Source organism: Penicillium manginii (assembly GCF_028828005.1).
Source record: "Penicillium manginii strain IBT 31320 chromosome Unknown utg000002l:1.0-5564898.0:1.0-5567710.0, whole genome shotgun sequence".
NCBI classification, from domain to species: Eukaryota; Fungi; Ascomycota; class Eurotiomycetes; order Eurotiales; family Aspergillaceae; genus Penicillium; species Penicillium manginii.
The window spans coordinates 2,813,537-2,826,543 of record NW_026643103.1 but is presented as its reverse complement, the minus strand read 5'-3'; the positions used below and the strand labels follow the sequence as shown (position 1 = coordinate 2,826,543).

The window sequence follows — 13,007 nt, the reverse complement described above, 5'->3', positions numbered from 1 at the left end:
AGATCTTCCAAATCACCCAAACCCGATGTTTTTTCCCGAATATACTCCACAGAGTGAAATTGTTTCATGTCTTTACATGTATGGGAGATTCTTCCGATAGAAATCGTCGATTTGGGTTTACTTGAAGGTTTGCACATTTTGCGAGGTGGGTCAGAAGTAATCTACCCCGTACTTTACGCGACAACGCCGAGCCTTTCTAGACAATCACCGAAACCCAACTAATCAATGAGAGTTTCTCCATTGACATGTTAGAGATAGTGCGAAATCGAGATTTGGGGTCTATATGATGCGATCGGCATGGTAAAAAGACTATAATTATGTTTTTTTTCCTCGTTTTTTTCGGGACAAGTCCAGAGTGTTACTTTGCAATCAATATCGGAACCGGGTTTCCTGGTTGATGTATTTCTGGTCTTGTTGACTAGCAACTTAGGCAAAATTCAACAGACTAAATATGTGCTACCTGTTGCGCTACGGAGTTACTAGCGCCCAATATTTGATTGCAATTGTGAAGCGAATGGGGGCTAAAATCGGTAGCTGCATTTGCCGGTGACCAGTTTTTTTTTTTGGTTTTTAGGAATAGGAATTATCCCTGTCAGTGCTCGGCCTTCTTTTTTTCAGAAAGCCAAAAATCATCAACAACGATGAATCTCATTTTTTCATGGGAGCAGATCAAGTATAACTATCTATTAGTGTATAAAATGAATTGGTTCAGATTTCAGAGTGGGCCAACAACTTGAATTCAAGCACTCGGAATTCTCCCGGGAATGGGCCCTTGGCACAGTAGGAAGCGCCCCGCCCGGGCCATTTGGTTGATAGATTTAATTAACGATGGTTCCTCCCCCAATGTCCCGGCACCGGAGTGCATTCATTGAGCAATTCTGACGGTTTGGAAATGACGCAAAGCACCTTTATTTCGAAGAGAATAGCTGCATTGGCAGAGGATGCAAGATCTCAACAGCTCAATGAGGAGGCTCGTGTGGAGGCCCTAAAAGCAGCCCGGGATTTAGTGGCAGCACTGGAATCACCGGTGGAGAGAATGATTCAAGATGTGGTGTTGGTATGTCATTTTCTGGTTCTTGTACTCTGTTCGTCGAGAGCTATATTAAGATCGCAGAACTCGCCTATCCTGATGGCTTTGCGCATGGGAGTACAACTAGGCATCTTCTCGCAAATCAGTCAGAACCCAGCAAAGGGAGTCAGCTGCGATATCATTTCGAAAAGCTCCGAAGCAAGTCCGATTCTTGTAGGTCAGTTGAAATAATCGGGCGGAGGCCGTCCCCTGCAGCCTCTCCAACCAAACATCGAACCTTCAGATTTCTAAACAACCCTGATGGCCTACGGGGGAAACTAAAAGGCATAGATTTGATCTAACTTTGATATTGCAACAGCCCAAGTGCTCCGAGTTTTGGCCGCCACAGGATATATCAAGCAAGAGGATGAACAATTCAAGCCATCAGCTCTCACGATGGTCATGGCAGATCCAACGACGGAAGCAACAACTCGAGCTTGGTGACTCAAGAATCAGCCCCATGCTTGAAAGGGGAATAACTAACGTCAAGCAGTTTTGAAATCGGAAACGTATGCACAATGAAAGCCCCAGAGTTCTTTCGTCAGAACAATAACAAGTTTCCTGATTCGGACAAAAACACCCCATTTCAACTCGCATTTGGCACTGATCTGACTTACTTCGCATGGCTCGGTCAAAATCCCGATCTGGCCAGAGATTTCCAGCAATGGATGACATTGAAGCAGCGTGCTTCCCCAAGTTGGATCGACTGGTTTGACATTCAAGGTTGTATCATAGATGGCGCCGAGGCACAGTCATCTTCGAGTGTTCTTCTAGTAGATGTTGGAGGCGGGGAAGGCAGCTATGTGAAACAGTTCGAAGAAAACTTCCCCAAGGCACCTGGCCGTTTGATCCTCCAGGATCTCCCGCACGTTATTTCAGGCATTGAGAATCCACCGACAAATGTCGAATTGGTGTCTCATGACTTCTTCACTCCTCAATCCATTCAAGGTATGATATTCACTAAATGACCCCGGTAAATCAGTCTAACGAGTGTTTGCAAGGTGCTCGAGCATACTTTATGCACTGGATTCTCCACGACTGGTCCGATGAGCATTGTCGCTCTATTTTGACCCATATTGTGGACGCGATGAAACCTGGATACTCCCGACTTATCATTCACGAGCACATTCTCCCGGATTCGGGCTGTGATCTTGCGTCGGCATGTATGAGTGTCATGATGATGGTTCAGGTTGCGGCTCTTGAGCGGAGTGAGAAGCAGTGGCGGGACTTGTTAGGCTCTGTTGGCTTGCAAAACATCAAATTCCATCAACCGCCCGGAACTGGAGAAGGTATCATCGAAGCTACCAAATAATCAGCTTCGAATAGGTGGCGTGTTTTACATGAAACTCGATATCGATCTTGAATACAAACCGAAAACTGATTTCAGAGCTCTTCATGTGACGAAAACTTATTTATGCTTCATAGTAGTCGGCCTGTCCGATTTTTATTGTGATACATAACACTCTGAGCTTTCTTTGAATCCCACTAGTGGGTTCTCCATGCCTATACGAGCACTCTGGGGGCCATTTCAGACCAGGGGCTATAACGAAATCCTTTAGACACAAGCATGTACCGATTGCCGTGGCATTGGTTCAATTTAGGTTATACCTTCAATAAACTCTCTTTTTCACTGGACATTCTAGGCACCGTCCTTTTTTACAAAAATGATACTGATTTTCAAGATGAGTCAAGCTCGGCTGCAGCCAACCAATCATCTGCCAGGTGATCATTTTGGATTCATCATCCGACCAGTCGAAATCGCAACAGTGACATATTTGCCGAAATCACCCAGCATCTTCAATAGTATCTTCACAATACCCAGCTATCTAGGTAAACTGGTCCTCTCGGACCTTGGAACCTTGCAACTTTGACAACTCTGACAACTCTGACTAGTTGAAATAATATTAATGGAAGATGGGTCAGGCCACCTACAACCTTGGAAGGCAAATGGGTAAAAATCTACCTCCTACTCAGTAATTATTGGTTGATAAATCCTATCTTCGTTTCTTTCTGAATGATGAGCAGAGTTCAGATCAGAACGACTAAAGCCAATCGCAAGTCATGATGCAGCGATAACTTACCGAGGGCGAAGACGAGTCGCGACTATAAAAGCCACACGATAGGCGTAGCGGAACAAAGTCCGCTCGCAGCTGATTATTGGCTTGAACGACTCAACTCTAAGCACTCAATGCCGGGAGATAAGCGGGGTTGGAGAGGTCAGACTAGCGACACCTGCCAGACTTCGCCAAGCCGGCCTCTTTCAAGGCTGCTGATTTGATGGAAGCCATCGTGTTGCTTGTTTCCCCACACTCTGTCTTCTGAACTCAAAAGATAACACGGTCCAGGGCCTTGGGCACAAGCTTCTCCGCACGATAGATGATGAGTTACACGGTGCTAAGTTGCTCTTAAATACCCGTCAGTCTCGTTTTTGGATCGATATGTATCGTACCCCCCCTAAGCATACTTTTCAATTGCATTTAAAATTCATTTCTTACGAGACTGACCTCCTTGACACCAGGCATGGTGAATGTGAATGAACATGATCACGATGAGGGGTTCTGGGCCCCTGGAACAGTTGTGTTAGAAGATGGTAAGACACTGCCCTCTCGGTCGGCTTAACAGAATATTTACTAGCCCGGTCTCTCGTACTGACCTGCATAGTCCATCGCACAAGAGACCAAATTGTCTTGTTTCCTACTCCCAGTGCCGACCCGAACGATCCCCTTAATTGGTCGACTGCTCGCAAAGCCCTCAACTTCACTCTAGTCAGCTTCTTTGTCCTTTGGACTTTCGTTCAACTCGATATCGGCTTCACAGCATGGGGCCCCATGGAGTCTGAGCTCGGCTTCTCTGTTGATATTCTCAATGCCGGTGCTGCGGTCAACTACGGAGGATTGGCGATCGGGTGCTTCTTCTTCATCCCCCTCGTGCACAAATATGGCCGACGACCGATCTACATATTCAGCTCCGCTCTCCAATTCGCGTCGTGTATTTGGCAGGCTCAAACATACACTGTCGGCAATTTCATTGGTGCGAATCTGATCTCAGGTCTAGGCGGAGCGATCAGTGAGATTGTGGTCCAAATCACAATTGCGGATATGTTCTTTGTGCACCAGCATGCAACTATGAACGGCTGGTTCGTTATATTCCAATCCGCAGGCGCCTTCCTCGGACCTGTCGCGTCGGGTTATATCGTCGACTCTCAGGGATGGCGTTGGATGTGGTGGTGGTGCGTGATCTTCTTTGGGATCACATTGATCTGCGTCATTTTTCTCTTTGAAGAGTCGAAATATGTCCCAATTCTTGACGGGCAAAATATCGTATCTGCACCTTCACCCAATAACCAAGCACTTACTCCTAAAGAAGGAAAAGATGGGATCACAGCAGACATCAAAAGGACGGTTTCTGAGCCCGCTACAAGCCATGCGGCAGTCAACCCTGAGATCAAGCTCAAGACTTACTGGCGGAGGATGGCATGGGTAACAAAGACAGACGAGTCCCTTTGGCCGCACTTTTACACCCCCCCTTGTGACCTTGTTCACTTATCCGGCAGTCACTTACGCCGCTCTCACCTATGGATCTACGTTGGCGTGGTTCGCAACCATGACCTCTCTTCAAGCATCGTACATGCTGTTACCACCATATAATTTTGACGCGATCGGCATCGGCTTGATGAACGTTGCACCTTTTGTTGGTGCGCTTTTGGGCTTCCCCTGTGGTGGATATCTTAGTGACAAGTCCATCCTCTGGTTATCGAAGAGAAATGGCGGTATCTACGAGCCCGAGATGCGTCTTTGGCTCGCACTTCCCGTTGCCATCTTGGGCCCAGCATCAATCTTAATGTTTGGCCTGGGACTTGTATATGTATGTCCTTCGTTTGTTGTGTTCAAATTCCCTAATTCATCGGCTAATTTTCCCGCAGGGACTTCATTGGGCACTGCTCGCTGTAGGCTTTGGTGTCTTTGGGTTCACATTGGCTGCTATAAGCGGCATATCGCTTTCCTATCTTATGGACTGTTATCAAGACGTATGTACTCCAACATCCTCCTCCCTAATCAAGAATCTTGAGGAGCTAACACAGACGGATAACAGGTCATTGGAGATGCTTTGGTTGGAGTGATCTTCATGCGTAATATCATTTCCGTTATTGTTCTTTTTGTTCTCACTCCTTGGGTAGAGGGTATGGGTTTACAAAATCTTCATGTACTCTGCGCAGTTGTCGCTTTCTTAGTCTACATGATCCCTGTCCCCCTACTGATTTGGGGCAAGAAGGCACGGGTTGCGACAGCGGCAAGCTACAGGAAGTTGGCGGCTACTCATGTAAGCCACAGAATGGTCTAGCTAGTTTTCAATATAATCTACAGTCAATATTCAGGTCAGAAATGCATCTAGGCAAAGTTTCGACCATGGGTGCGCATGAATTGGCCAACTATATCGGCTTCGCTTCCCCGCAAAATGTCTTATCTCGCGCCTAAACCGCATTCGGCATGAACCCACCGCTTGTTCGGAACAGTAAGGTGTAGCCGAGCTTATCAGGTCATTTCTCCGCATTTCCAACCTAGGGAGCCCGAAGACCAGTCGCGACTGGTCCTGTTTCTGCTGAGAACACCTTAATCATGATCCCATCATGAGGACCTGTTTTTCAAACCGCATTCCCAGGGCTCCCAACCTAGGAAGCGTCTCATTTGTCTGAAATCGACTTGCTACCCTCCGATTCAAATGCAAGGTATGCATTTCGACTATTCGTTTACAGAACCTGGAATACTGATGCCTGTGCGTCAAGAATAGGGCAGGGCAAAAATTAACATGCCCCCCCAAAAACAATTTGAGCACAACAATAACACAGACTCGCGATGACTCTTGCCAGTTCTCTTAAACGAGCCTGTGACCCATGTCATAATCTCAAGGAGAAATGCAGACGATCCGACGCGGACACCCCTTGCGAACGATGCTCTCGATTAAATCAACCTTGCCGGACGACGAGACAAGCAGCAAAAACGGGTCGGAAGCCACGTTGTCAACAGAGGCTACTTTATACAATACCGAACTCGACAAACTCGTCATTTGGTGACTATATCACAACGCCTCGGAATTTGCTTTGCGGACCGAGCCCATATGATGGGGGTTTGGCATCCAATCCAGTGGTCTTTTCTACACTTGACCAATGGGAGCGGCACTTTCTGAACTTAATGAAAGACATACTGGCTCCGTCTCCACTGGACAAGTTCATTGTTGGTCCGAGTTTTCACGAATCGCACCATGTATCCTTCATACAAAGCCTCATTATGCCTACCCCAGTACTGAAACACGCTGCAGTCGCCTGTGCGGCAGCTCTCTTCGGAGATGAGAATGACGAGTACGCCAAAGCCAGCCTTGAAATCGGTCACAGACGTGCTGCCCTTGCAATTTCATCACTGCGATCATTCCAAATATCAAACGAGCAAGACGTAGCCACACTACTCATTCTTGGTGTTGCAATGGTTACATTTGCAATGCATGTATCTGACGGTCAAGCATCTTTGATCTCACATTACACCTTGAGTCTTATTAAGCCACTGGCTCATACCATGTATACAATGCACTCCTCTTTGATCGACTACTGGATGTGCTTGGTGTGCACTGAGACCTCGGAGTGTCTGTTGAAGTCTGAGGTTCCAAGTATGAGAGTCGATCCTTGCAAGCGCACGCACGAGGTTGATCGTTATCTCGGTTTAAGCTCGTCGATATTCGCACACTTGTATGATATCTGCGAGGCTGGGAACTCCCTCAAAAATGCGTCCATGGCAACAGCTGCAAACGTTATGGAGCGCTTGGCTTTTATCAAAGTTGCGGTGGAGCAGTGGCATACAAACCCTCCTTCCAACTTCCTTGATCAATATACCCAAGTTGAAGTGGTCAGTATGCTTTCTCAAGCGAAGATATTTCGCTTCGCTGCTTTACTGATAATTCATCGCCTACAATATCCTTATGGCGAACAAGACCGGGAGGCTTATGTGCTAAGTCGTGCTATTATTGACGAGTTTGATATGGTTCTTCAAATTGCTCAACGCTCCGTTCCATGTACCACGCTTCCCTATCTCGCCGCTTGTTTTGAGATCATAGTATCAGATTCCAGGGACGCGGCCGTCAAAAAAATGAAGGATATTGTCACGTTCTCCAGACAATCACGCGTCCTATTTGAGAAAACCTTGAGCTCGGTCTGGGAAGCAAGAGATCATGGATATCATTTTCACTGGTTTGAAATTGGTCGATATGCGGCTATAGGTGCACCTGGAAAATGAATGTGCCAACATGTAGAGAAGCTATAAAATAATTTATTTTGAGGAATTGAGATTTTCTTGTTTGGAGCTAGAATTAATTGGTAAAGTGATCGAATACCTAGGTACCAAAGTACTAGTTATGTGACGTAGATTCCACTGTGTAAGTAGTTCGGTCAGAGGACAATGCGTTCTTTGATCACATAGCCTCCGTGAAGGCCTGAGAGCTGGCATTTTAATGGTCTTCGAGGTCAAGCGGAACCTACCATATTCGTGGCGAACTACAAGCACTGAGTTATTGAAATTTCCAAGCCTGTGGGGACTTGAGACCCCTCCGAGTCAGGCTGGCTCAAGTTAATGGCTCTAAACAACCTTGGAAGAAACTTCTTGAACCGGTGGAACATGATAATATGTAACTATATCGGACACTGGGCACTGGAACCTTGGAAATAGATGCATGTCTCAAGTACCAACCTTGAAACATGTAATTAGTTCAGACAAGATTTTTTGCATGTACTTCAGACTCGAATCGGCAGTTGATCCGTTCGCTCTATCTGTAATCTGTTATCTGTTTCTGAGACATTTGAATCGTGGCAATACCCGGGTCCCTACTAGTAGCAATTCATTGCTGGAAAGGTCAGAAATATTACGCGCCGACGTGTTGGTTCGATTTTCAATCGCTAGGTGCCAACAAGGCAGGGGTTTGCTTATGTTAATTAAGGATTCACATGAAGCGGTGAACACTTGACCTGTATCGTATTAATCTAGTATCTCGCGAGGCAGATTTAGGACGCACTCCTATTCGTAACGACTCCCGGCGGTCGTAGCGCCTTGCACAACTGAACACGACCATAAACCCGGGCCATGGGCGGAGTTCCAGCAATAATGTGACGAGGATTTGCACGCTCTCAATCACCATCACTGAATAAGGGCAATCAATTGCCTATTTGCTACTAGAGAATTAGCTTCTTGATCGATGTATTGGTTGTAGATGGTTCGCGTTACAGGGTGGACCCTGCGGTGGTGGTTACACAAACATGCACCCCCCTCACCTTAGCTGCAGAAAGCTGCATTCGGCTCGTTCTCGAGCTTTTCCATGAGCCAGATGAGATCCAGTATCTTCAGGAAATTTGTTCCCATTGTCCAAGCCAAGAATCTAAGCTTGTCGACTATATATTCCACCGAGAGCTCCACCCCTACTGGCACTTTGCTTGTCAAAAATGGGTCCCCGTTTATGCATATTCCCTGAAGGTTTGTTCCTCACTTGAACTCCAGGGCCTGAAGTCGTCATTTACTACTAGTACGAGCCATTTGAAAAAGAGGCCTATAATTCTTCATCATCAACGATGGTATGGGACTACTATGATGGCAAAGTTTTGTTTGTCACTGGTGGGACGGGATTTATTGGCACAACGCTACTCTATAGGCTCTTGAGTCAAGCAGCCCCAGAACATGTTTACGTTTTGTGTCGAGGTGGTTATGAGTCAGTTATATCCGAGATCTTTCCAAGTCCTAGCATAAAATAGCCATACTAATTACTTTTGGTAGGAGAGCAAAAGCAAAATGGACCGAGATGCTATCAGCCCCGGTGGCCAAAGTCCTCACCCAGAGCAATCGTATGACAATTCTGGATGGCGAGCTTGGAGACACTGCCACAATGAATCTCCCGGACGACGATCTGCAAATGCTCAAACAAAAAGTGCATATTCTTATACATGCTGCATCTTCTATTGCACTGAATAATTCACTCCGCGAATTAGACTACACAGTGATTGCACCCACCGTGTGCCTGGCGCAATACGCGCTGAAGTTTGTTAATTTGGAAAGATTTGTCTTTCTCTCCACGGCATATGTTAATGCTCATCTTTGGATGGCAAGCAAAACATCCGATGTTGCTGTGGAGGAACGGGTATATCCCCTTGGATCCAACGACGAAAATCCACTGGAAACAGCACCTCACGTGTATCGAGAGCTGCAGAAAACAGGTACAACAGAGGAATATGAGACTCACGACTTTCCATGGCCATATGCCTATGCAAAGCATTTGGCGGAGAGACTCGTATTTAACAAAGCCGCGCTGAAGGATGCCTCGGACAAATTTCTCATCATTAGGCCTTCAGTTGTTGGGCCCGCTGACCAGTTTCCATACCACGGCTTCACCACTTCATACTCTTCCCCGTCGACAGCCTGTGCAGCAGCTTATGCAATGCACCCAGGGCGAAAGATAAATCTTGCGACTCGGTGCGAGAACCCTGATAAAGAAGCAACCATCGACGAAGTTCCTGTGGACGTTGTCGCCGAACGGCTACTGGTACATGTAGCGCTTGGCTCAAGTGGATGCGTGCATGCGGTCAGTGGAGAAAAAGGACGATTGCGTATTGAGGACTGGTGGGATGCATTCAAGAAAGAACGCCGATGGCCCTGGAATGTCAAGCCGGTCTGGATATCGAAGGATTGGCATTCATCCGATCTGCATCATGTTGCCAAAAGTTTGAAAATTATCGGCACTTCCTTCGCTTTCTCTGAAGAGAAAACGGATCTTGTCGCCGAGAAGCTCAATAGTGATCTGAAACTTTATGCAGATCGATCGAGCCCATATTCCCTAGTCCATCGGAGGCACCATATTCACCATCTTGCTCGCCAGATGGCAAAGAAAAGCAGACTACCAGCATGCTCGGCCAATATCCTACTGAGAAAAGGAAAACCGCACACTTTCAGCCTGAGTGAGAAATGAGAAAGTTTTGCTTTAACTTAGGACACATTTCGGGGATGGTGCTTTTACTATGTGACTCACATGCAAATATGTTTACTTCTCATGTCGATAATTTACTAGTGGGCTCTGAATAAGCCAATTTCGATCTTTTTTAAAATCTCTTTTGTTTGATTCCACGGTTATTCCCATCATTTTCTCTCCAAGATGTATAAAAGAACCTCTCTGATACGCCAGAAGTATACAAGGCGGCGGAGGCACGGGCCACCGCGGGGAAACGAAATTCTTTTTTGCCCCTCCACGAACCCTCAACAACCACCACGCAATCATGGCCCCAACGACCTGTTTCAACTGCAAGGAGGCGCGCGCCGTAATCATCAGACCCAAGAACAGGCATAAGCTGTGCCGAGCCTGCTTCATCGAAGTTTTCGAAACCGAGGTGCACGAAACGATCATCGGCACAAACCTCTTCTTCCCCGGCGAACGAATCGCGATCGGAGCCAGCGGCGGCAAAGACAGCACAGTCCTGGCAGCCGTTTTGAAAACCCTGAACGAACGATACAATTACGGACTAGACCTCTGCCTACTCTCCATCGATGAGGGTATTCGTGGCTACCGCGATGACAGTCTCGAGACGGTCAAGCGCAATGCTGTGCAATACGACATGCCGCTGACGATCGTGGGATATGGCGAATTATACGGGTGGACTATGGATCAAGTTGTCGAGCAGATTGGCAAAAAGGGAAATTGCACATACTGCGGCGTGTTTCGGCGGCAGGCGCTTGATCGAGGTGCGGCGCGTTTGGATATCCAACACGTCGTCACGGGCCACAATGCGGACGACGTTGCTGAAACCGTCATGATGAATTTGCTTCGTGGTGATTTGCCTCGTCTTTCTCGCGGAACCAGCATTGTGACTGCCTCTGGTGGCTCGGATATCAAGCGAAGCAAGCCGTTGAAATACGCCTATGAAAAAGAGATCGTTCTCTACGCCCACCACCGCCAACTCGATTACTTCACAACCGAGTGCATCTACTCCCCCGAGGCATTCCGTGGCAGTGCCCGTACTTTAGTCAAAGATCTTGAGAAGATCCGTCCTAGCTCGATTTTGGACATTGTCAAGAGTGGCGAGGATATGGCCGCCCTTGTCCCGCGAGACCCGGGTCAAAATGGCAAATCTTGCAAAACTACAGCAGCAGCAGAGGAAGAAAACACCGGCGGCTGCGGCAGCCAAAACGGACGGACGAGTGGCGGCGAGATGGCAGCCATGGAAAAGCAGTTGACAGAGAATGAGACTGCCGAGGCGCATGAGACGGAGATTCAACTTCCCCAAAAGAACACAAAGAACACCATCAAGAATCCCAAGGCTGTCAAAAGCCAGACTTTGGGCCATTGTGAGCGCTGCGGCTACATCTCTAGCCAGCGGGTCTGCAAGGCATGCACTCTCCTGGAAGGTCTCAACCGCAATCGGCCCAAGACTGCGATTGAGGTTGGGATGGAGGATGAGGAAGGTAGCTCGACACTGATGCGTCAGATGGAGCGCACTCAGTTGACCAACAGTTGAAATTGGCACCAAGGTTGATCTATTCCATAAAGAATGACCCACTCCACCTCGCTTCGCTTGCCTTGCAGTCCATCTTGGAAATGCTCGCTGGCTACAATAGAAAGCCCATGGCGAATTCAGTCGCCCTAGCTGCCATGCTGTCCAAGCACAGTCTGATATGGCTTGACCACAGCGCTGCAGGGGTATTTATGGGTGCCAATGACTCCCCTGAGCATTATAGCTGTTGGAGTCGCCTAAATATGGCGTAAACATTACTCGCAACAGGAGGCAAACAATTGATCCAATCTCTGCGAGACTCTCTGCGAGACTACTACAACCCACCGCCAGCCTCAGAGACCCAGCTACAACAACAGACATACTATCAGATAGGATATCATGAATTCCACCACGAGTGGACTTTGTACAAAAAGCCATGAAATATAGTACACAATCCCACAGGGTATCCGATACCCAGGTTCCTCCTACCACCATCCCCATCTCCTCCACATGATACTCATATCACCTAACCATGTAAATCCCCTTTCATTATCGGCCACGTTCCAAGCATAGAACACGAGGCCATCCTATCCTTATCAAAACACCCGTCGAACAAAGAAGCTCATTCAGTCTTCTTCTCAACTTCATACAAATCAGGCAGATCCATCCCAACCCGCCTCGCAGTAAGACGGATCTTCTCCTCCTCATCCATATTCATGCCGGGATTATACCGCTCCAACAGCGCAGCATAGGTGCGTTGCGCGCGAGCATACTGCGCCACCTGCTCCGCCTCCTGCAGGCGCAGAGCGCGCTCTTCGCTCGTGATCGGCGTGGAGAAAGGAGTTGCGTGCGGGCCGCTGGTTGCTGCTATTGAGGAAGCAGGCGAGGTTGAAATTGTCTGGGATGTGGAGGCGGCTTGCGGTTCGGAGCGGAAGAGGGTTCTGAGGCGGGCGTGGATGGGCGACGGGGTCGATTTAGTCGCCTTGGGGAGCTCGCGGAGGAGCGCGCGGTAGGTGCTTCGCGCTTGGTTTGTGAGGGGTTGTGTCATTTTGGTTTTTGATGTGGATTGGATTGGATTGGATTTTTTGGGCCCAGAGGGTGAAATGGTTTATTTGGTGATAAGCTCCGGGAGGGTGATTGCGGACACGTGACCCGGTGATATACTCGACTCCACGGGGTGTTACTCGAGACTGGAAAACTTCCTAGGTGGTATTACTTTGAGTATTATTTACAAGAGATAGAGATTCAAGTTTTAGCTTGTCATATATACTGGGTATGATTATTCTGTGTCGTGACCGACGACTATCACTACCCATCAACGCACTCCTATGTACAAAATCGGCAAGGGAGCCTTTGGGACGTTGTCATTCCAAGCGTCACATCATCCATGCTGTGGAGCTGGCTCTGAAAGCATAATGAAGCAAAATCAGA

General features: G+C 47.7%; 6 protein-coding genes across 6 annotated transcripts; 5 read left to right on the top strand and 1 right to left on the bottom strand.

Moving 5' to 3' along the window:
* Positions 1–892: 892 nt before the first annotated feature.
* N7533_002310 (uncharacterized protein) lies at positions 893–2,381 on the top strand (the record flags this gene model as incomplete). The annotated part of the gene is made up of 5 exons (XM_057098960.1): positions 893–1,057; positions 1,115–1,247; positions 1,389–1,509; positions 1,563–2,017; positions 2,071–2,381. 5 exons carry the CDS (start codon positions 893–895, stop codon positions 2,379–2,381), a joined length of 1,185 nt encoding a protein of 394 aa, XP_056964096.1.
* A 1,208-nt stretch (positions 2,382–3,589) lies between these two features.
* On the top strand, positions 3,590–5,410 carry N7533_002309 (uncharacterized protein; the record flags this gene model as incomplete). The annotated part of the gene is made up of 5 exons (XM_057098959.1): positions 3,590–3,659; positions 3,731–4,597; positions 4,689–4,933; positions 4,992–5,096; positions 5,162–5,410. The coding sequence occupies 5 exons, from the start codon at positions 3,590–3,592 to the stop codon at positions 5,408–5,410; spliced, it is 1,536 nt and encodes a 511-aa protein (XP_056964095.1).
* Positions 5,411–6,354: 944 nt separating this feature from the next.
* Positions 6,355–7,350, top strand: N7533_002308 (uncharacterized protein; the record flags this gene model as incomplete). The annotated part of the gene is made up of 1 exon (XM_057098958.1): positions 6,355–7,350. One exon carries the CDS (start codon positions 6,355–6,357, stop codon positions 7,348–7,350), a length of 996 nt encoding a protein of 331 aa, XP_056964094.1.
* A 1,322-nt stretch (positions 7,351–8,672) lies between these two features.
* On the top strand, positions 8,673–10,060 carry N7533_002307 (uncharacterized protein; the record flags this gene model as incomplete). Its single annotated transcript, XM_057098957.1, has 2 exons — positions 8,673–8,809; positions 8,875–10,060. The coding sequence occupies 2 exons, from the start codon at positions 8,673–8,675 to the stop codon at positions 10,058–10,060; spliced, it is 1,323 nt and encodes a 440-aa protein (XP_056964093.1).
* A 304-nt stretch (positions 10,061–10,364) lies between these two features.
* Positions 10,365–11,600, top strand: N7533_002306 (putative PP-loop ATPase superfamily protein; the record flags this gene model as incomplete). The annotated part of the gene is made up of 1 exon (XM_057098956.1): positions 10,365–11,600. One exon carries the CDS (start codon positions 10,365–10,367, stop codon positions 11,598–11,600), a length of 1,236 nt encoding a protein of 411 aa, XP_056964092.1.
* A 598-nt stretch (positions 11,601–12,198) lies between these two features.
* Positions 12,199–12,624, bottom strand: N7533_002305 (LYR motif-containing protein; the record flags this gene model as incomplete). Its single annotated transcript, XM_057098955.1, has 1 exon — positions 12,199–12,624. One exon carries the CDS (start codon positions 12,622–12,624, stop codon positions 12,199–12,201), a length of 426 nt encoding a protein of 141 aa, XP_056964091.1.
* Between the last annotated feature and the right edge of the window lie 383 nt (positions 12,625–13,007).